Below are 19,512 nucleotides of genomic sequence, written 5' to 3' on the forward strand. Positions count from 1 at the left end.
CTAATGGCCATAGAGGTTTGGGATACAAACCCAAGGCTAAGAAGGATGTGCCCTCTTACCATAGGGTTCCATATAGTTATGGAACCAACCCTAGGTCTAGTGGTCAAGTCAAAAATACTAGGAAGGTTATTCCTAAGAGTATTTTTGTAATAAATGTGACTAAGACTTCTAACAAGTCTAAGAAAGTCACTAACAAGGTCACAAGGGAAGCAATCCCTAGGGTTGACCTAGAAAAAGTGACCAAGGCTTCTAAGAAGCTAAACAAGGTCACTAGGAAGGTATCTAGGGAAGTTATCCCTAGTGAATACCTAGAGCATCCGAGGAGCACCAATAGATTTTGGGTTCCTAGGAGCATCTTCTCTACCCCATAGATGGGTTAGAGAGTGTCAACTCTAAGAAGAAGGGTAGTTAACCCAACTTTGAAGAAATTGACACTCAAGGAGCATTTTCAAAGTTATTATAAACTTTTGAAAATGAAATGGATTTATGATTTACTCCTTGTAAGAGTAAAATGTGCCAAATTTGAGAAGTTTTGGTTTTATTTTAAAATGGCACATATTGGAAAATCATAAGACCTACCAAGTTGAGATTTTGGTATGTTCTTAGGAAATTAAAGGTAATTTGAGCCTTAATTTAAAGTGCTACTCTTGTGGAAAAATGAAATATGCCAACATTTATGGAATAAGCTTAATTTCAATTGGCATAAATTAATCAAGAGAATTAGAAATGCCCATTTAGGTTTTGGCACTCTCTTGAAGCACTTTGGGCAATCTAGGGTTTAAGTTTTAGGATTAACTAAGATTAACGATACTTAGATAGGTAATCTAGGTATTTTATTTATGCTAGACTTTGTCATGATTGTTTGCTCATTATATGTCATGACATCATGTTTTATTTTTGCACTCATGCCTTATCATGAAAATACAAAAATACCATGTCATGCTATACATACATCATGTAGTTATAAGAAAATTTTCTTTTGAAAATTATTTCTTTTTGATGTATGTCATAAAATTATCATGCATTATGCTTATTTCCTTAAAATTGAGGACAAATGACATTTATCAACAAGTCAACAAGTGACATCCTAGGTGGATGTTCAATATCCACAAAATGCCTAGATAGATATGCATGATCCCTAGATTAGAGCAAAACTAAATTTTACATCTCACAAAGACCTATAAGATGACTTGTATGTGTGTTATCCACAATAGATACAAGTGAGATGTTAGGATGATGAACAAAACTCAACATGTTGATTTAGTGCATTTCTTTGAGTTTTAAGTTCATCAAAACACATAGTTATGTGTTTTCCCATTATTGGGAAAGCTAATATACAAGTCATGTGCATTAAGCCCAAGGAACATGGTGGGATATTGGTTTTGAAAATGTTTTTAAAATAATTTTGGAAAACCTTGGTGAAGGCTATCTTTTGATAGTAATCACCATTGAATAGTTAGACACAAACTTGAAGAAAACACTAAAGTTTTTGCAAGTTCTCAAGTTTATATCAATCTTTGAAAATATGATGTATTTTCGTAGAAAACTATTTTTCCATGATAAAGTATGCCCTAAATAATGTCTACACGAAATTTCATGATTTTTAAATTTTTGTAGAATTTTCTAGGGGTTTCTGAAGTTAGCTGAATTTGAAATTCAGCAACTATCAGAGCTCCGATCGATCCATGGATCGATTGGAGTGTCTGAATCGATCAGTGGATCGATTCAGAAGGCAATTCTCGCGAGCAGAAGCTCGCTGGATCGATTAGCCGATCGATCTACACATCTTGAATAGATCAGTGGATCGATTCAGCTAGGTTCAATCGATTGGAACCCAACTCCAATCGATCCAGGATGCTGATTTTGGCTGAGAAAGCCTTATTTCAGCATTTTGAACCTTGTTTAGTCAATATAATCATTCCAAATCCCTCAAAATACATTTGTATATATAAAAAGGGTGTTTTCATGTTGAAAACAAGGATGGATTGGTTAAGGAAGACTAAATTGAAGTTTAGGTTGAGGTTTGTTTCAAATTTTGAACATTTGAACCTCAAAACTTCTAAATTTGGGTTTTCTAAAGGTTTAGGGATTCCAAGTCATTGTTGGTGCAATGACAGAAGTTACCACCATGTCTTTAGGGGGAGTGACTCTTTAAAGACATGAAAAATTATTTTTCATGAACCTTGGAGGGTGGTTAACCTTCTTTAGAGAAAATGCTCATGAATAAGCATTTGAACTTGAAATGGGGAGTGAATATCCTTATTATTTCAAGTGGTAATTCAAGTGGTTATTGCTCACGGATGAGCAAATTGATGATAATGAAGGGTATGAGACCTTCATTATTGTGTTATGAGCAACGAGTGAAGTTGTAAACAACATTGGGTAACTCTTCAGGGAGAGAGTTTGTTCTTGATGTGTGCCCAAAGATGAGGGCATGTTGTTGATGTGTGTCAATAGGGGGAGAATGCATGGTTAAGTTAGACCTTCAGTACCTAAAGGGGGAGTTTGCCCTCTAGGAAAGGAGGAGAATGAAGGGAACCATCATTCATATATTGGCATGAAGGGAGTTGAGGCTATGGGAGTAGCCTAATTTCCTAACTTAACAAGAAGTATTGTCAAACATCAAAAAGGGGGAGATTGTTGGTGCAATATTCCCTAGGTCAAGGTTGACCTGGTTAACCAAACCTGAGTCTTGGTTTGAGTTTCGATGTTTGACAATATATTGGGTTTAGATAATATGGACAATGCAGGTGCAGTTGTTCATTTGGGGAGATTGTTGATACAATTCCCGTTTGGTCAAAGGTGACCAGTTAAGATTGTGAAGGAAAGTCAAGTAGGTCAAGGTTGACTGGATACTTGACTGAAAGTCCTGGTGAGTGAAACCAGGCAGAAGGAAGTCCTGGTGAGTGAAGCCAGGCAGAAGGAAGTCCTAGTGAGTGAAGCTAGGCAGGAGGAAAATCCTGGTGAGTGAAGCCAGGTGAAAGACCTAGTGAGTGAAGCTAGGCAATTGGGAAGTCCTAGTGAGTGAAGCTAGGCAGGAAGAAAATCCTGGTGAGTGAAGCCAGGTGAAAGACCTAGTGAGTGAAGCTAGGCAATTGGGAAAGTCCTGGTGAGTGAAGCCAGGCAGGAGAAATCCAGATGGGTCAAGGTTGACCAGACATCTGGTGAGAGTCCAAATAGGTCAAAGGGATTGACCGGATACTTGGCACGAGGAAGAAAAGTCCAAGTAGGTCAGAGGGATTGACCGGATACTTGGCAAGAGGAGAAAAGTCCAAGTAGGTCAAAGGAATTGACCGGATACTTGGCAAGAAGAGAAAAGTCCAAGAGGGTCAAAGGGATTGACCAGACACTTGGTGAGAAAGTCCTAGCTGGTCAAGGGTGACCGGATGCTAGGTCTTATGTACCAATAAGTCATGGTTGACTAGATGTTGGTTTAGGGGGCTTTGGACTTGGTTTTGGGCAAAAACCAAGATCTGGATTGATCAGCCGATTGATCCAGCAGATCTGGATTGATCAGTCGATTGATCCAACAGATCTGGATCGATCAGTGGATCGATCCAGCAGATCTAGATCGATCGACCGATCGATCTGGTGAGTCCCCACGAACAGAACCTCTCTGGATTGATCGGTGGATCGATCCAGAGGTCCCAATCGATCAGTGGATCGATTAGAACGCTGCTGTTTCGCGCGATAAGCGCTGGATCGATCCGTGGATCGATCCAAGCGTTTTTCCAAAGCACAGAGGCGCTCTGGATCGATCCGTGGATCGATCCAAAGCCTCCCCGATCGATTGGGAGCATTCCAATCGATCGGGATTCGACCGTTAGCGTCGATTTAAGCCACAGACGTTCATTTCCTTCGGCATTGCTTCCACGACAGAGCTCAGATTTTCACCAGCGACTCCACAGAGCTCTCCACGCCAGTTCTTGAAGTTCTTGGAGGTTCTTCCAAGTCAAGAGGCGGATCTATTGCAAGAGGAAGAAAGCTAGGGTTAAGGTTTTCTTGTACTCATTGTAAGCTTTGTGCTTGTATTTTGTATCCTTTCCCCTTCTTCTTGTAGTGTGAACTTGTAGGACTTCTCCGCCTTCGGTAGTTACCGAAAAGGAGGGTTTTATTAGTGGAGGTGCGTGAGTAGGTGTGGATCTTTGGACTAGTCACCTCTTGTGAGGTGGATACCAAGTAAACCAATCTTGTTAGCGTTGTATGTTTTTGTTTCTTATATTTCCGCTGCATATCTCTGAAGAAACGAGCACCGCCAACGACGAGCACGCGAAGAGCTATTCACCCCCCCTCTAGCTACTTTTCGGTCCCCAACAGTAGAATAACTCTTATCTGCCCGATAGTTCTATAGAAGTTATACGGTAACCACTTCGAAGTAGGATCTCTTGGATCATTTTTTATGGTCTAGGAGATGTGTCACTCGTATTTGCGGTCGGATCGTGATAGCGATCCGGCCACAAATAGTTACGATCCCTTCTTGGATTCATTGCCCCCATCAGGTTATAGTTTTTGTTCGGAGCGGACTGTCAGAGGTCGCCTGGAGGACATCTTCACTCGGCGCCCAATAACCTGACCACTTATCCACCACCGGAGGCCTCCGGACGACCTCCGGCCGTCTGCTCCGAATAAAAATTATAACTTGATGGGGACAATGAATCCAAGAAAAAATCACAATAATTTACGATCAAATTATGATCACAATCCAATCATAAATATAAGTGGTACATTTCTAAATCATAAAAAAAAATGATCTAGAAAATCCGTGCTCAGCCGCTTCAGTCTATTTGACAGTACCTTATATGGTTTAAAAATTATTCGATAATAGATATACTGGGAGCGAAAGGTATTTTACTGTTAAAATTCTATTTAATTAATTAATTTATTTTTTTTAAAAGGACTCCTTATAATGATAAGTAAAATTAAAATTGGGGGAGTCCTCGATTTTTTTTTCGTTAAGGTTATTTTTTAATTTATAAATGGTAAAAAAAGATGGTCTGACAATCGACAGGGAACACGGTTACGTGCTTGTTGCATCTCATCCGGACGCGTGGCAGCAACGATATAGTGAGGAAAATAGCGACGATATTGAGGGAAATAACGACAGAGGGAGGACGAAGCCGCAGGCCCACAGCAGCAGCAGCAGCTACAGCACAGCTACAGCTTGGTGAGCAGGGAATACCACCACCACCAACTTCGCTTTCCGTTCCTTTTCTATTATTTTAATCTCATTGTGACCTCCTCCATGAGACCTCGTATCCAATTTCCGTGGAGTTGCCGCTCCAGGTGAAAGCCGAGGGATCGATCAGCGTCGCGGGGAAGCGGAGTTTGATCTTGAGGCCGTGGGTGGTAAACTGAAAAAAGGTGCGATTTTTGCTCGGATTTTTTGGTTAAAAGTGCTACCTTTTTTATGATCTTCACTGTGCTCCTTCTCTGGTGGATCTCTGCGCGCCCTTTTTGTTCTTGGCTGTCGCGCTTTGGCTTATTGGTGTTTGTTGATTGGTGTTTTTTTGTTGCTTTGTTGCGGGTGGGAGTCTAGGTAGTCAGTTTGGTCTTTCCGACTGCTTGAATGCCACTGAAGTTGAGGAAAACAGTTTGCTTCCGATATGTTAATTTTTTTAATATTATTTTCTTCTTTTTGCATGAATTCTCGTTCATTTCCAATTGAAGACTTCATCTCTAGATTAAGATGATGCAAGATCTATTTTTTGTAAGGAAGTTCCTTTTGCTACAACCAACCAGGGGAGGATTTGGTGTTGTTTTGTTTCTTTCTTTTCTTGGCCGAGTAATATTTTGTCAGATTTGAAACTATTAATGCTTTCATGGAAGAATTCAGTTTTTTCCATGGAGATCTATTTACTTATCTTCCATATTGGGCAATCATAAATCATGAATATATCTGGCCCTTCCTCTTGGTTTGATGTAGTTTGATCAATTCTCTTTAAACCTTTTCTTTTTTAGCAATCCAATTTAGACTGGTTTAATGTTTGAACATGTAAACAGAAGTCATTTGTTATTTCATTGTTGTTTAGAGGATTTTGCTTCTATGTGTAGATCTAGGATGGAGATTACTTCAATCTTTTCTAATTACATAAAAAGGATATGTTTTTACAGTATCCATGCTTTTGAATATATCTTTTGGTATGCTTTCATTTCATTTGAATAGAAATCAGTCAGTCTTGGTACACATGTCTCCATCTTTAGTGTTGAAGAATCATTCGCCGTTCTCTAGGTTCGTATGTTATTAGTTGAAGGCATGGCACATACCTGCAACAATGAGAGGAGTATTAGTTTCGGCAGCTCCCTTCAGCCTTCAATCGGTGAATGCATAATGGGAGAAGGAGACCTGGTTGACACAGCATCTGAAAAATTTACGGAGGTTGGTGGTGAAGAGAGTGATGAGGATATTGACATAGAAGAACTTGAAAGGCGTATGTGGAGGGACCGTATGCTGTTGAAGCGCTTAAAGGAGCAGCAACAGAGCAAAAACAAGCATCTGGGGGATGCGGTCAAGGATAGTCAATGCCGGAAGAAGATGTCGCGGGCACAGGATGGAATTCTCAAATACATGCTGAAGATGATGGAAGTTTGCAAAGCTCAGGGCTTTGTCTATGGTATAATTCCTGATAAAGGCAAGCCGGTCAGCGGTGCTTCTGATAATCTCAGGGCTTGGTGGAAAGAAAAGGTCAGGTTTGATTGGAACGGGCCAGCTGCGATTGTTAAATATCGAGCTGAGAATGCCCTCCCTGGGTCTGGCAGAGATTTCAGCTCTGGAACTGCTAGCTCTCACTCATTGCAAGAGCTTCAAGACACGACACTGGATTCTCTTCTGTCAGCTCTTATGCAGCACTGTGATCCGCCGCAGCGAAGGTTTCCTTTAGAAAAAGGAATCCCACCGCCATGGTGGCCTACTGGGAGAGAGGAATGGTCAGCTCAACTAGTGATCCCGAATGAACAAGTGACACCCCCCTACAAGAAGCCACACGACCTTAAGAAGGCTTGGAAGGTTGGTGTCTTGATGGCTGTGATCAAGCATATGTCCCCCGACATTGAGAAGATACGCAGGCTTGTTAGGCAGTCCAAATGCTTGCAAGACAAGATGACTGCCAAGGAGAGTGCAACATGGCTTGCGGTTCTTAAACAAGAAGAGGAAATGTATATGAAGTTGCATCCGGATGCTTGCCTAGCCCCATCCTCAGGAGTCGTCGGAGGTGCTGAAGAAGGCCATAACGGGGATATGGATTACAAGGTGGCTGTTGAGACTAACACATTCAAACTAGGGGCTAGTTCGTGTACTGCAAATTTCGTTAAGTCGGAAGAAAGTCACATAATGATGGATCCTGAACTGGAGATGAATCGGAGGATATATACATGCGAAAATGTGGCATGCCCACATAGTAATGTTTACCATGGATTTCTTGATAGGAATGCTAGAAACACTCACCAGTACTTCTGTAAGTATCAGAACAGTATTCCTCCCGGTGTCGGAAAGGTGAACAACCAAGTTCAGTCAGCTGAGAATGAACCTTCAGTTTTTACCTTGCCATCGAATACCCAGCCCAATCCTCCTTCGATTGGTTCAAATCACAATCCAATTGAAATGTCTGACTTAGGTATTCCTTCTGATGGCCAAAAATCAATCAACGAGCTAATGGACTTCTATGAAAACAATGTCAACAGTAGCAAGACCTTCAACTTGGGAGGTTTGGCCATGTTAGAAGAGTCAAATGGTCGAAACCGGATGGAGTGCAACTTATTTGAATACAGCCCGGGAGTTGGCAGCGACCTCTTCGACGAAATTGATAGCTTGGTGGAGCAATCACAGTACGTGCAACAAAGCATGGTGCAGTTTCAGCCAAAACTCAGTGACCAGCCAATCGAAGTTACTGGATGCATCAAACTCGCACCCGGAATGGACTACGCCGATGCTGGGCATGGATTCAACTGGTTCTGGTTAGATGATAAATGACAGGATCATCTTGGCAGAAGCTGAGCATAAATAACCAACGAATTTTGCTTAAGGTGATCTTCCCCTATGTACCTGTATCCTTTTCTTCTCTGTAAGACTTCATTAGGACTATGATTAACAATGCTTGTGTAGTTGTGCTACCTGTTGTTAGTGCTGAGTCATTCAGTTTAGAGTTGGGTGATGAACTAAGAACATGATACCGACTCATTCATACAAGTACCTAGCAATGCTCAAATGACAACTTTCTTAGATACCTAGTTTTCTATCATGATCTCGGACATCTGATCAGCCTTTTCTATCTTCCAGTGCTGTCTATCTTATTCCACTTCACTTTGTAGGTACTTTCCTAAACACATTCACATGTTTTCATCAGACATGGCATGATCTTCAATGTGATAGGGAACTGTCCTAACACTCAAGATACATTGAATGAAGGAAACGACTAAGAGGATGGATTTTGATGTTTTTCGCCCTTTTCATGGTTGGTTGAACTGAGTCTGTGTCAGTGTCATGGAGGCTTGCTGGCATGTGCTGTAGTAGTACGAGGAAGAAGTGGTGGTAGTTGAGAAGACTTGCTTGCGACTCGCGTTAAGTTGTTCCTTGCTTGTTCGGCTTGACCTATTTCAGATTAGTTACGGTGTATTTGTAAAGATTTTTTTTTTCTTCAAATGAGACTTAATTATAGGATACTGGACTTCTCGACCTTCTATCACTAGTAATACCCATTTTGATCAAAAATTCATTTCCAAATACTCTATACATTTTTCAAATTCCAAAAGCTAGTAATAAATTATATGTATTAAAGTTAAATTTTTGTTTGACTAATTAAACATAAAAAATTATTCTATATATTATTCCATTCCGTGAATTAAAACTTTATTATATCAATAACTACTATACTCCTTATTTTTATGTAAATCTAAATAAATTTAATTTCGATCTCAATTCAATTATGGATTGAGTCATCGCTGCAGATTTAGTTTTGTTCTTAATCGGACGGCTCACATCTCCACTATTTAAGCAGTTGTTCGATAACCCTCGAGCTTGGAGTGAGCCTTATCAGGTTTTGCATCAATTACTCAAAGATTATATTTTTTTGGGATTTGTTTCTTCCCAACTGACCAAGTGTTATAACTGAAGCTCTTCTATCTACATGTCTACAGACTTAAAGGAACCTTCATAAAGTTGAACATGCAAACACCTTTTGTAGCTGTGGAAAAGTTTGTGAGATCTAATATGTATAGGTTATTGTATTCACAACTACAGTTTTGGGGAAATCTGATTGTGTTTGCTTTGTTTGTTTCTTCTCAATTGACCAAGTGAATGAACTTAAGTTCTACTATCTACATGTCTATAGTTATCAGAACCTTAATAAAGTTTGAAAATCAGATTGTTTTTGCTTACTTCTTTGTGTTCTATGTAGTTAAACTGTGACATGATTGCTTGATAGGATTAATGATGGTTCTGGAAAATGAATTGGAAATGATACACAGCATATGGATCTTCAAATTGGCAAATATATTACCTTATTGCAACTTGTTTAACAAGTGTCACTAGAAGTGCATTCTGTGTCACTAAAAGTATACCATAATTTCTCTGCGTCATTCAATTTCAGTCTTTGCATGATGTTCTCATTTGCAAGCAATGATATTTTCGATAGGAGTCCCTTTCATAATGATATCAAATCTCTTTGATCATAATGGATATTTTAAACTTTTTATGATTATGATTAAGGAATATGCTGGCCAAGTACTAAAATTCATGTGGTGTGGGCTCACTAAACATGGTGGAGGACACTTGTCAGATTAGATTTCGGTAAAGTAGCAGCAGTTGGCCTGAGTTTGTTTCCTTCTATTTGGTGGTAATCAGTGAGGCATCCTATTCCTTCCGTGTGATTCCTCCATTTTATGGTTATGTTCATTGTTCATCCATCTCCAACTGTTACACATACTATTATGTAACATTATATTGGGAAGAGAAGGTCAATTGCTAAAAGTAATCTGGATCTTAAAGTTTGTAATAAGGATAAAGTAGATAAAAATCTCTAATCATAATCATAATTTTATATGTAGTCCTCAATTATAATAAATTTTATTTCCATTTCCTACATGTAAAATATTACTTGTTTCAACTCCCTCATTCAAATATTGTTACCTAAATTGTCCCTTAGATTTTTTAGGTATAAAAAATCTAAAAACGAGTATATTTCTGATTAAATTCAGCACTTTATACTAGAATTCAGTATTTTATGCTAGAATCGAATATATTTTTTATCAAAATTAACTCTCATATTTTTTTGGGTACAAATAGTCTAAAAATGAGTATAATTCTTATTAAATTCAGCACATTAAACTAAAATTTAATATATTTTCTATTAAATTGAGCACGACTTTTTTCTTACTTAATATAATTCCTTATAAATTCAGCATCATTTACTATTTAAAGAAAATCTAGTATATTTTTATCCAATTGAGTACCATTTAAAGAAAATCTAGTATATTTTTCATCAAATTAAGGTAAAAAGAATCGTACTCAATTTGATAGAAAATATACTAGATTCTAATTTAATATACTAAATTTAAGAGGAATTATATTGATTTTTGAACTTTTTATACCTAAAAGTATCATGGGCAATTAGGTAAATATGTTTAATTAGGGATGAAAATCTAATATATTTTTTATACAATTGAGTACTATTTAAAGAAAATCTAGTATATTTTCCATCCAATTGAGGTGAAAAAAGAATCGTACTTAATTTGATAGAAATATACTAGACTCTAATTTAATATACTGAATTTAAGAGGAATTATACTGATTTTTAGATTTTTTATACCTAAAAATATTATGGGCAATTAGGTAATATATTTGTCTAGGAAGTGGAAACAGAGATTTTTATGGATGAGAATTGTATATAAAGATTTATTTGACAATAGGGATTGCATGCAAATTTTTTCTAATAATAAATACTAAAAATAAGAATTTCTAATAATTTAAAATTCAATAAATCTGTTATGTGTTTAGTTGTCACATTTTTTTTTATATTCAATTTATAGTGTTTAGAGGAAAGACCATAATTTTTCTCGGCTTATATGAATCCTCTCGCTGTTGGTGTACACAATCTACTGTCAGGTATTTATAGGGTATTATTTAAATTTAAATATTGAAATGATCTGGATTGATAATCTCACACTATCAGCAGAGGATGATATCTACTAATTGCTGAGTGCATCGAGTTCGAGTAGCAAAGTCTAAGTAGACTTAATGGCTGGGCGGGCAACAGTAGATTGGTCGATTGGAAAGAGTGCAGAGCAACCGACCAGGTAGTTAGGGCGAGCGGGTGAGCGACCAACCCCGCGTCCAAGTTGCACAGCAAAGAGGCCGACCGGGTAGTAAGGTCGAGCAAATTCGACCTGACAAAGAAGCCGACCAAGTTAGAGGCCGGTCGGAGAGCAAACATGTCGAGCTATAGGCTGGTGGGGAAATAAGACAGGCCAAACTAGAGGCCGGTCGAGCAATGATCGATAGACCGGTCGAGCGAAGCAGACAGGGCAATCAAACGAGCGGCCAGAGAGGTCGACCGGGCGAGTGGAGAGGTCGGGCGAGCTGACCGCACGTGCAGCCGACCGAACCGAAGGCCGACCGAGTTATCTGCTAAGCGAATTTCGCCGAGCAAAATGACCAGACGAGCGATGAGGTCAAGCGGGGTGCTGCAACCGAGCGAGCGATGCGAGCAGTCGGACTTGTGAACCGAGGCATGCGATACACAATTTCCTTGAAACAGATTCACCCTACTTCCGGCTGTGCTTCGAGGTTTCCTCAGGTCGTCCGTTTTCCAGGATACAACGATAAACCGTGATTCCGACCAAGCATTGATGGTTACGGCGAACTGAGTGGTACCCGAACTATCATGGATACTCCGCCGAGTAAAAGTTGCACGACAAAAGAGGAGGGAACGTAGGTGGATAGCTTTTGTTGCTTTTCTATGTGCGTAACCTTTTACTTGTGGTCGCAACCTCCTTATATAGGAACTCAGATCAATGAACATGAAAGAGAGTCTCTCCTCATGTATTTGTTCATATTTTTAATGTATGTCAATCAATATAAACCAACCAACATATTATGAAACTTTCAATATAGGACTCCTCATTCATAGTCTCTTCCTTTTTTCATTTCTTATCCATTCACATCACTTATATCTAACACTCACATCACACACACACACACACACACACATATATATATATATATATATATATATATATATATATATATATATATATAACATTATACAAATTTTATGCAGACTAACAACCTAATATAACTCTCTTTCTTAATCTGGATTTGAGATTGATTTTTTCATTGACTCAAGGTGAACACTTTCTTTGAACCGCTGTCTCACTTGGAAGGTTGACGACGGCAAGGTCATGGAAAGCGAATAAGGATGGATTTGTTCCCTAAACCCGTATCCTAGAGTCTATATCTCATTAGCTATACATGTTAGAAAATAGAACATGCCATTCATTATGGTTTTCTTTAAGACAAACTTATAGTTTGTGTCACCATTTATGCAATTTTTTAAACTTCGAATATTGTTTGATATCTTTGTATATATCGACAGTGGGGTCCTGATACCTTGTTCTAGAGAACAAGAATGGTGACATGTTTTCCTCTACTTGGGAGCTTCTTTACTTTGCCTGTTTCAAATTTCATTATTTTAACTTAATACAAATTTAGAACTTATTTTGATTTGATTAAGTTTGAGTAATTTTACTTAAATTAATAAAAAATATTTTATTATAATATTATTTTATATATAATAATTTTAATTAGATTGGAGTAATTTTATTATAATAAAAAGCACTCATAAATTTTTTTTTTTAAAAAATCGAATATATAAATTGTGTGGGTATATGTTTATATATACATTATAATTGGCAGACTTCCATTCCTCCTCCCCTCTTCTTCATTCGCAATCTATCTATCGATTCCGCAACCTGCTCGTCTTCCTTCACCGAGGTAGATTTTCTTCGCTTAAATTTCCAAGTTTGACCGATCCGATCTAATCAGATTTAAGTGCCCTCGATTTGCCCTGTATGAATCATCTAGATTCCTTGGCTGCCAACTTTTTCTCCTTTTTTTTTGATACAATCTATCTGTTTTCAGCTTTAAATATCTTCCAAATCCAGTTCTTTTTTTCTGAGAAATTTATGGAAACGTTGGTAAATCTCTTTGGTTCTTGTCGTCCTTGTTCTTGATGATTGTGTTTATGCGATGAGATTTGTCTTTTTTCCCCGGCTGCAATGGTTGATATCTGCCATGGAAATTAAAACCTTTGTTCTTCTTCTTGTATCTCTCTTCTCTTTTTTAAAGGAGATTTGTGATAGATTTGATAGAATATCTCTTCTTTCTCTCTGATTTGTTCTTCGTCTTGTGGGAAAAATTTCCGATATTTGCTACTTCAAGACAATTTTTGAACCTTTTTTCTCTCTCTCTATTTTTTCGTGATAAGGTTGGGCATTGAGCATTCCCTTTTCTTCTCCATCCAAAATTGTTTTTTTAACCCTAAAACCGCTTAATCATCTCATTTTCCTCATATTTCTTGGTATGCGAGAGAAGCACATGGCATGCAATCCTTGTGAAGTAATGCTCATAGAATTTTTTGATTGTGATTGTGTAGAATCAACAGGGTGAAAGAGGAAGGCAGGATCAATGGATGAACATTTAGCTGCAAGATATTGGTGCCACATGTGCTCAACAATGGTGAATCCGATAATGGGAGCTGAGATCGAGTGCCCAATCTGCAATGGTGGATTTGTTGAAGAGATGAATTGGGGAGGAGAAGCAGCCACGCCTCCTGACCTAGAATCGAACAGAGACCTCTCTCTTTGGGCTCCCATCTTGCACAGAATGCTCAGTGGTGGCTCCATGAGGCATCGCCGCATCCACCGCGAAGAAGAAGAGGGCAACTCTGACCGGGACCATGACACTGAAGCAGCCCTTATCCGGTGGCAGCAACGGAGCTCAGCCATTCTTCGAATCCTCAATGACCTCAGGGAGGGCAATGTGTTGGGTTCTGATGGAGATGATAATGATAGGGCGAGGGAAAGAGACAGGGTACACATACTTATGGATCTCATCAACAATGCCATAGATGGCTCTCTAGACGCAAACCTTCCACGAGGACAGAGCTCAAACAACAGCAACAATGGCGACTTGTTGAGAGATTACTTCCTCGGATCGAGCCTAGAGCTTCTCCTACAGCATTTGGCAGAGAGTGATCCAAATTTCTATGGCACTCCACCTGCTCAAAAATCAGCAGTGGAGGCAATGCCCACTGTGAAGATTACGGAGAACATGAGCTGTTCAATCTGCTTGGATGATTTCGAAATCGGCACCCAGGCCAGGGAGATGCCTTGCAAGCATAAGTTCCACGGCAATTGCATCCTGCCGTGGCTTGAACTCCATAGTTCATGCCCAGTTTGCCGATTTCAGATGCCTTCGGAGGAGTCAAAGGTCTCGGATGCTGCTAATAGGGAGGAGCTTCATGCTGCTGGTGGTGGTAGCACCGGTAGTAGCGACAACGGCAATGGAGGGAGCGAGAGGGGCTCCTGGCTGCCAGTTCCTTGGCCTTTTAATGGCTTGTTCTCTTTGCTGGGGTCTCACCGGAGTGGAACTTCATCCTCAACGCAGCCGTCTTCTTCAACATCACCCACCAGAGGTAACTCTCAGCCTGATGCAAACTAAAAATGTTGTTTCGTTCTGTTTATCTTTCATGAGTGCCATGCCAGTTTGCTGTAAATATCATTTTGTTCAATATTTGAATGATGGAAAAATAAATTTGGTCCTATCTTGCTTTTCTGTTCAAGTGTTCAATGCAAACTAATATCACTGCAACGATTGCAAGGCTTCCTTTCACTTTAGCAGCTTATCCAAACCAAGAAAAACAAGTGTTGCAAATGGAGAATTAATTCAGCTTTGTAAGGATTTAGGCCATTAAACATTGTAGTTCTTGTTGGCAAGATTGAAAATTTAAAACTGTATATGAAGTGGATGTCTTCCAGTGGTTGATAAATTTTATTGGATGGGCTTGAACAAATAGCATGATATTAAGACCGAACCCCAACAAATATGCATTCTTGGCCCAAAGCTAAATAGCAAAATATATAAATTCGATTTCTATACATGATCTACAAGGATCATAAGGCAAAAAATAAACTACTGTAAATTATTTTACTATCATTTTTTCCTCAAATTTGAATAGTATTTTCCATGTTTCATTTATCATTAATAGACTAAACCTATCTCCCTACTTAAAGCATTTTCCTTGTCATAGTCAGAATATGATCATGAGCCTGAGAAATAACACATATTCCTTCAGTTAAAAAAGAGAGAGATCGTATCATATTTCTTCAATCTTATCATTCTTTATATGCATTAATGGAGAGTGATAGATCATTGAACATTTTCAGGCACCACTAGATATTTGAAAAATTGTAGAGAAAAAAGAATATGTTCTTCCATGATCACAAACTCACAAGTGGCGCTTCTCATGATAAACTGAACTTTATGCCCACTTTCATTTTAATTTCAAAGAAAAAAGAATCAATTGAAAAGTGGAAAATTTCTGGATGTGAACAATGTCTTATGTTGAATCACTTGCACGAGAGAAGGGATGTCACAGCGTTAAAACAGTGATGGAACTGGCAGTCTGGCTCGTGCAGTCAAGTTTGTCTCCTTTTGTTCAGCACCAACCAAGCTAACTCCTTTTGCTTCATCATTAGCTGATTGAGTTCAGCAAATCAATTGTTGCATGCCTCTCTAGTCTTCCACCCTGCATTCATGGCCTGTGTCTCTCTAGTCTTACAAATTCAGACACCATCCTTGAAAAACCTTTAATTTGTTACAAGCTAGGGATAGAGCAACACATATATACACTACCATAAGCTTGTGCCAAAGGAGACAACAAGAGGCGAAAAAAGAACCAAAATTCCTTGAAAGTAAACCTGGCCATCTTTTCAAAAAGAAGTGATGCGGAATATGCAAAGTAAGAAAGTATGATAAAGCTAAAAGATTTACAATTCAGAGGTACAAAATTATGATTTTAATGGTAAATTATAAATCCATATCAAAATACTTCAACCAAATACAACTCATGCACATAGACCTGCTTGAATAACCTTGAGCTAATGTCTCAAGTTCAGTTGTTGGGATTCCAAAACAGGAGTCTATTATGGTTAACTGCTAATTTACAGCTTCAGGATTCCCGGTCTTTTCTTTCTTTTCGGATAACTGAATAAGTACCAAACTAAGTGGAGATAGAAGGGAATCAAATTCTTATGCCAGATTCTCCTAGTCACTCATGAAAGGCACACAAGGGAATTATGTACAGTAGAGTCTTCTGTTCTTTATAGAAAGTAAGAATCCAGTTCTGTTTCTGGATGCAACAGTCAAAATAAAGCTCTCGACCTTCTCTTGTCATAACCAATAAAATTCTTCAAACTGTATAAAACATGAATATGTATGCCGATCACAGTATTGAATTAGTGTTAAGGCTTCTATGAGATTAAAGAAATAATAATAAAAATAAAGATAAAGTCATATCCAACCACATAAGATGTCCTTTTGGAACTCCTGATGAGCTATTAATTGCCTGAGAATAAAGAAAGTTCCCAAGTTCTCAAGATATCAGGAATCATAAGTCCAAGTAAAAGATATGATTAACAGTACAGGTTCCTACCTTTCTTTTATGGAGATTCTTTACAAATAAGATTAGTTCCTTTGTCATATGAATCGAGGCCATGGTTTGAAATTTCATGTTGTGCCTCCTTGCAGGGCTGAAATTTACCATTCTGATAAATTTCTGAAGATGGATAATCTCCCATCTGTGAGTAGTAGTAGTCTAAGATGAAGTCCAAAACTAATGACAATTTAACTAATATATGTGATATTCTTATAGCTTGTCTCTTCAAATTTTAATTATTATAGTCATATTTTTAAAGCAAATAAATTAAGTAGAATGACCGGGGAATGGTATTTTTAAACCTTGAGATAGAAGCTTTAGCTAATAAGTATTGGAAACAATCTACTTAAAGCAAGGATGCACACGCACTTTTCAAGCTATGCGATTAGATTGCAGTTGACTGTTCTGCCCAAACAACTCAAAATTCCCCTTCCATTTGGCTTATAAGGAGACCCTCGGGGTCATTCCTCATCGTCAAGTGAGCTGAAGGTAATTTGAGTCCCTTCCTAAACAAGAAGAGCATACATGATGTTCTAGCTGTGCATCACCCAGCTTTTCCAGTACATTGACAGCACAAGAAGCTAACCAGTTTGCAATAAGGTACGGAAGACAAAAACAACAAAAAGAAGCTTGTATTTGTCTGTCTTTGAATGGCCTATTCTAATTCACCATGCCTGTATGATTTTCTGACGCAGATGTATCAGCATCAGCTTCATCAAGGACACAACAACCTCCTATCTCCGAAGTCAACATTTTCCCCAGAAAGGCAATTGTTTCTGCAAAGAGGAAGTGCTTCCAAAGATTCTGGGCTAGTTCTTTCAACTGATGCCAAGCCTCGACTTAAATGGAACGCAGAGCTCCACAAGAGATTTACAGAGGCAGTGAACCAACTTGGAGGACCTGACAGTGAGTATAAACAGTTATCTCTAAGTGATCAATCTTGACAAGTAATATAAGAAGACTATACCTTGCAGAGGCTACCCCAAAAACAATCATGAGACTAATGGGCATTCCAGGATTAACTTTGTATCATCTAAAAAGTCATCTTCAGGTTCGAACTCTCTTTGTGTTTCTTTTCGCCTCACCATTTTACTCTATTTGTGATTATTGCATTTACTGACCTACTTTTGTTGGTCCTCTAGAAATACAGACTCGGCAAAAACGTGCAGGCTCAAATAAGTAATGGAAGCAACAAAAATGGTAAGGTCTTAGAGCACAATGGTTTATTTTTTTAACTTAATGTTGCTAATTGGTGATTTGTTTTAATATACAGTGTTTGGTAGTTCACTGGTACAAGAGAGGGCACCAGATTGTAATGAATCATTAATGAACATCGGGCCATCGAATAAGTATGGAAAATGAATATTACTTGAGTTATTTCAACACATAAGGATCATTTGCTGACAGTTCATCAATTACAGAACCATGCAGATAAATGAGGCACTTAAAATGCAAATTGAAGTGCAGAGACAGTTACACGAACAACTTGAGGTAATTTGCAAATTTAAACATATCAAACAACTTGTTCTTTTTCTTTCGACATTTTTGGTTTAGACCTTCATGCTTTTTGTAGTTAACTGAAACAAAGGAACCGTCACATGAATCCCTAAGCAACTCTATATGTTAACATTTTAAGTTCTGAATATTTGTAGAAATCTTTATCCTTTACCGAAAAGGCACTAAAGAAACACCAGCTATTGATTGATTGACATTTCTGTAAAGGTACAAAGACATTTGCAACAGCAGATCGAGACTCAGGGAAAGTATTTGCAGTCAGTGTTGGAGAAGGCTCAAGAGACAATTACCAAGCAAAGCTTGAGTTCTGCAGGACTTGAAGGTGCTAAGATTCATCTCTCTGACCTGGCCTTCTCAGTCGCAAATGGATATTTCAGCAACTCATTTCAAGCTCAGGAAAATGATTATCGAGTATATACTTGCTTAGCCTCTTCCAAGGGACTACAAAATGAAAAAGAGGCATTCGAAACTAGAACGGCAATAAGTTCATGCCATCAGGATTTTCTCCTATCATCCTGGTATAGTGATATGCATGAGCAGAAGAAGCCTTTTGCTGCATCAATTTTAAGAGATTCAGACATCAAACAATCAAATGCTAAACCTCAATATGCTGAGAGGGATGGTGCATTTCTTCCTGAGGTAAAGAAAGAGGAAAGGGATGACGAACACTCGCAAAGAAAGAGCACAGCACTGGGGCAAGCGAGTAGAAAGCGACTAGAAGAGTTTGGGTTGCCATGCCTTAAAACTGAGCTAGAACTAAACACCCATCATGACGGTGAAGAAGGTACTTCAAGTTGTAGAGAACTTGACCTGAATGGCTTCAGTTGGAGCTTATAGAAAGAGAGACTTAGGAAATTTAAATAAAACATTGTGTAGATGTGTGTGGTAGGAATGAGGTGCTTGATTTGAACCTTTAACTATCCTGAACTCTTGAAAACTTTAAGCACATCTACACAAGATCAGAGAGAAATTTAGGATGTTTTCGTGCAACTCATAACTAACTCAAAGCTCTCTAGTGCTGATATATATACAAAAAAAAAAGTTTCAATGACTCTAAGTTGTCATACTCTAGTCGATTGATCGAACACATATAGTCGTCAAGCAACCAACAACTCTCTAGGCACTCAATTGGAAATTCCGTCCAATCAATTGCTCATGCCTTTAGTTTATTGAAAATACTTCTAAGCAAGCGTATCCAATTGACTGTTGCCTGAACATGAAAATTCTAATGTGTTTAAATGGTTCCTCATTCATTCGGTCTTGGAACAAGCAATCCCTCAATCGAAGGCTT

General features: G+C 38.4%; 3 protein-coding genes across 7 annotated transcripts; all 3 read left to right on the top strand.

Moving 5' to 3' along the window:
* The first annotated feature begins 5,184 nt into the window (after positions 1-5,184).
* LOC122043299 (protein ETHYLENE-INSENSITIVE 3-like 1a) lies at positions 5,185-9,369 on the top strand. 5 transcript variants are annotated; one of them, XR_006129478.1, is made up of 4 exons: positions 5,188-5,361; positions 6,230-8,019; positions 8,941-9,029; positions 9,130-9,369. XR_006129478.1 is itself a non-coding variant. In XM_042603867.1 (2 exons), the coding sequence occupies exon 2, from the start codon at positions 6,236-6,238 to the stop codon at positions 7,964-7,966; it is 1,731 nt and encodes a 576-aa protein (XP_042459801.1). In that variant the 5' UTR covers positions 5,185-5,361; positions 6,202-6,235; the 3' UTR covers positions 7,967-8,160. The 5 variants fall into 5 exon arrangements, 2 of the variants coding, with proteins under 2 accessions (XP_042459801.1, XP_042459800.1); XR_006129476.1 differs by lacking the exons at positions 8,941-9,029; positions 9,130-9,369 and adding an exon at positions 8,305-8,655; XR_006129477.1 differs by lacking the exons at positions 8,941-9,029; positions 9,130-9,369 and adding an exon at positions 8,340-8,655.
* Positions 9,370-13,099: 3,730 nt separating this feature from the next.
* LOC122043301 (E3 ubiquitin-protein ligase SIRP1-like) lies at positions 13,100-16,930 on the top strand. The gene is made up of 3 exons (XM_042603869.1): positions 13,100-13,185; positions 13,644-14,684; positions 16,799-16,930. Exons 2-3 carry the CDS (start codon positions 13,676-13,678, stop codon positions 16,828-16,830), a joined length of 1,041 nt encoding a protein of 346 aa, XP_042459803.1. The 5' UTR covers positions 13,100-13,185; positions 13,644-13,675; the 3' UTR covers positions 16,831-16,930.
* Positions 16,931-17,147: 217 nt separating this feature from the next.
* Positions 17,148-19,270, top strand: LOC122043300 (myb-related protein 2-like). The gene is made up of 7 exons (XM_042603868.1): positions 17,148-17,306; positions 17,402-17,612; positions 17,681-17,757; positions 17,849-17,906; positions 17,980-18,055; positions 18,128-18,197; positions 18,429-19,270. Exons 2-7 carry the CDS (start codon positions 17,402-17,404, stop codon positions 19,056-19,058), a joined length of 1,122 nt encoding a protein of 373 aa, XP_042459802.1. The 5' UTR covers positions 17,148-17,306; the 3' UTR covers positions 19,059-19,270.
* The last annotated feature ends 242 nt before the right edge of the window (positions 19,271-19,512 follow it).

Source organism: Zingiber officinale, chromosome 2A, assembly GCF_018446385.1.
Source record: "Zingiber officinale cultivar Zhangliang chromosome 2A, Zo_v1.1, whole genome shotgun sequence".
In the NCBI taxonomy this organism is placed as follows: domain Eukaryota; kingdom Viridiplantae; phylum Streptophyta; class Magnoliopsida; order Zingiberales; family Zingiberaceae; genus Zingiber; species Zingiber officinale.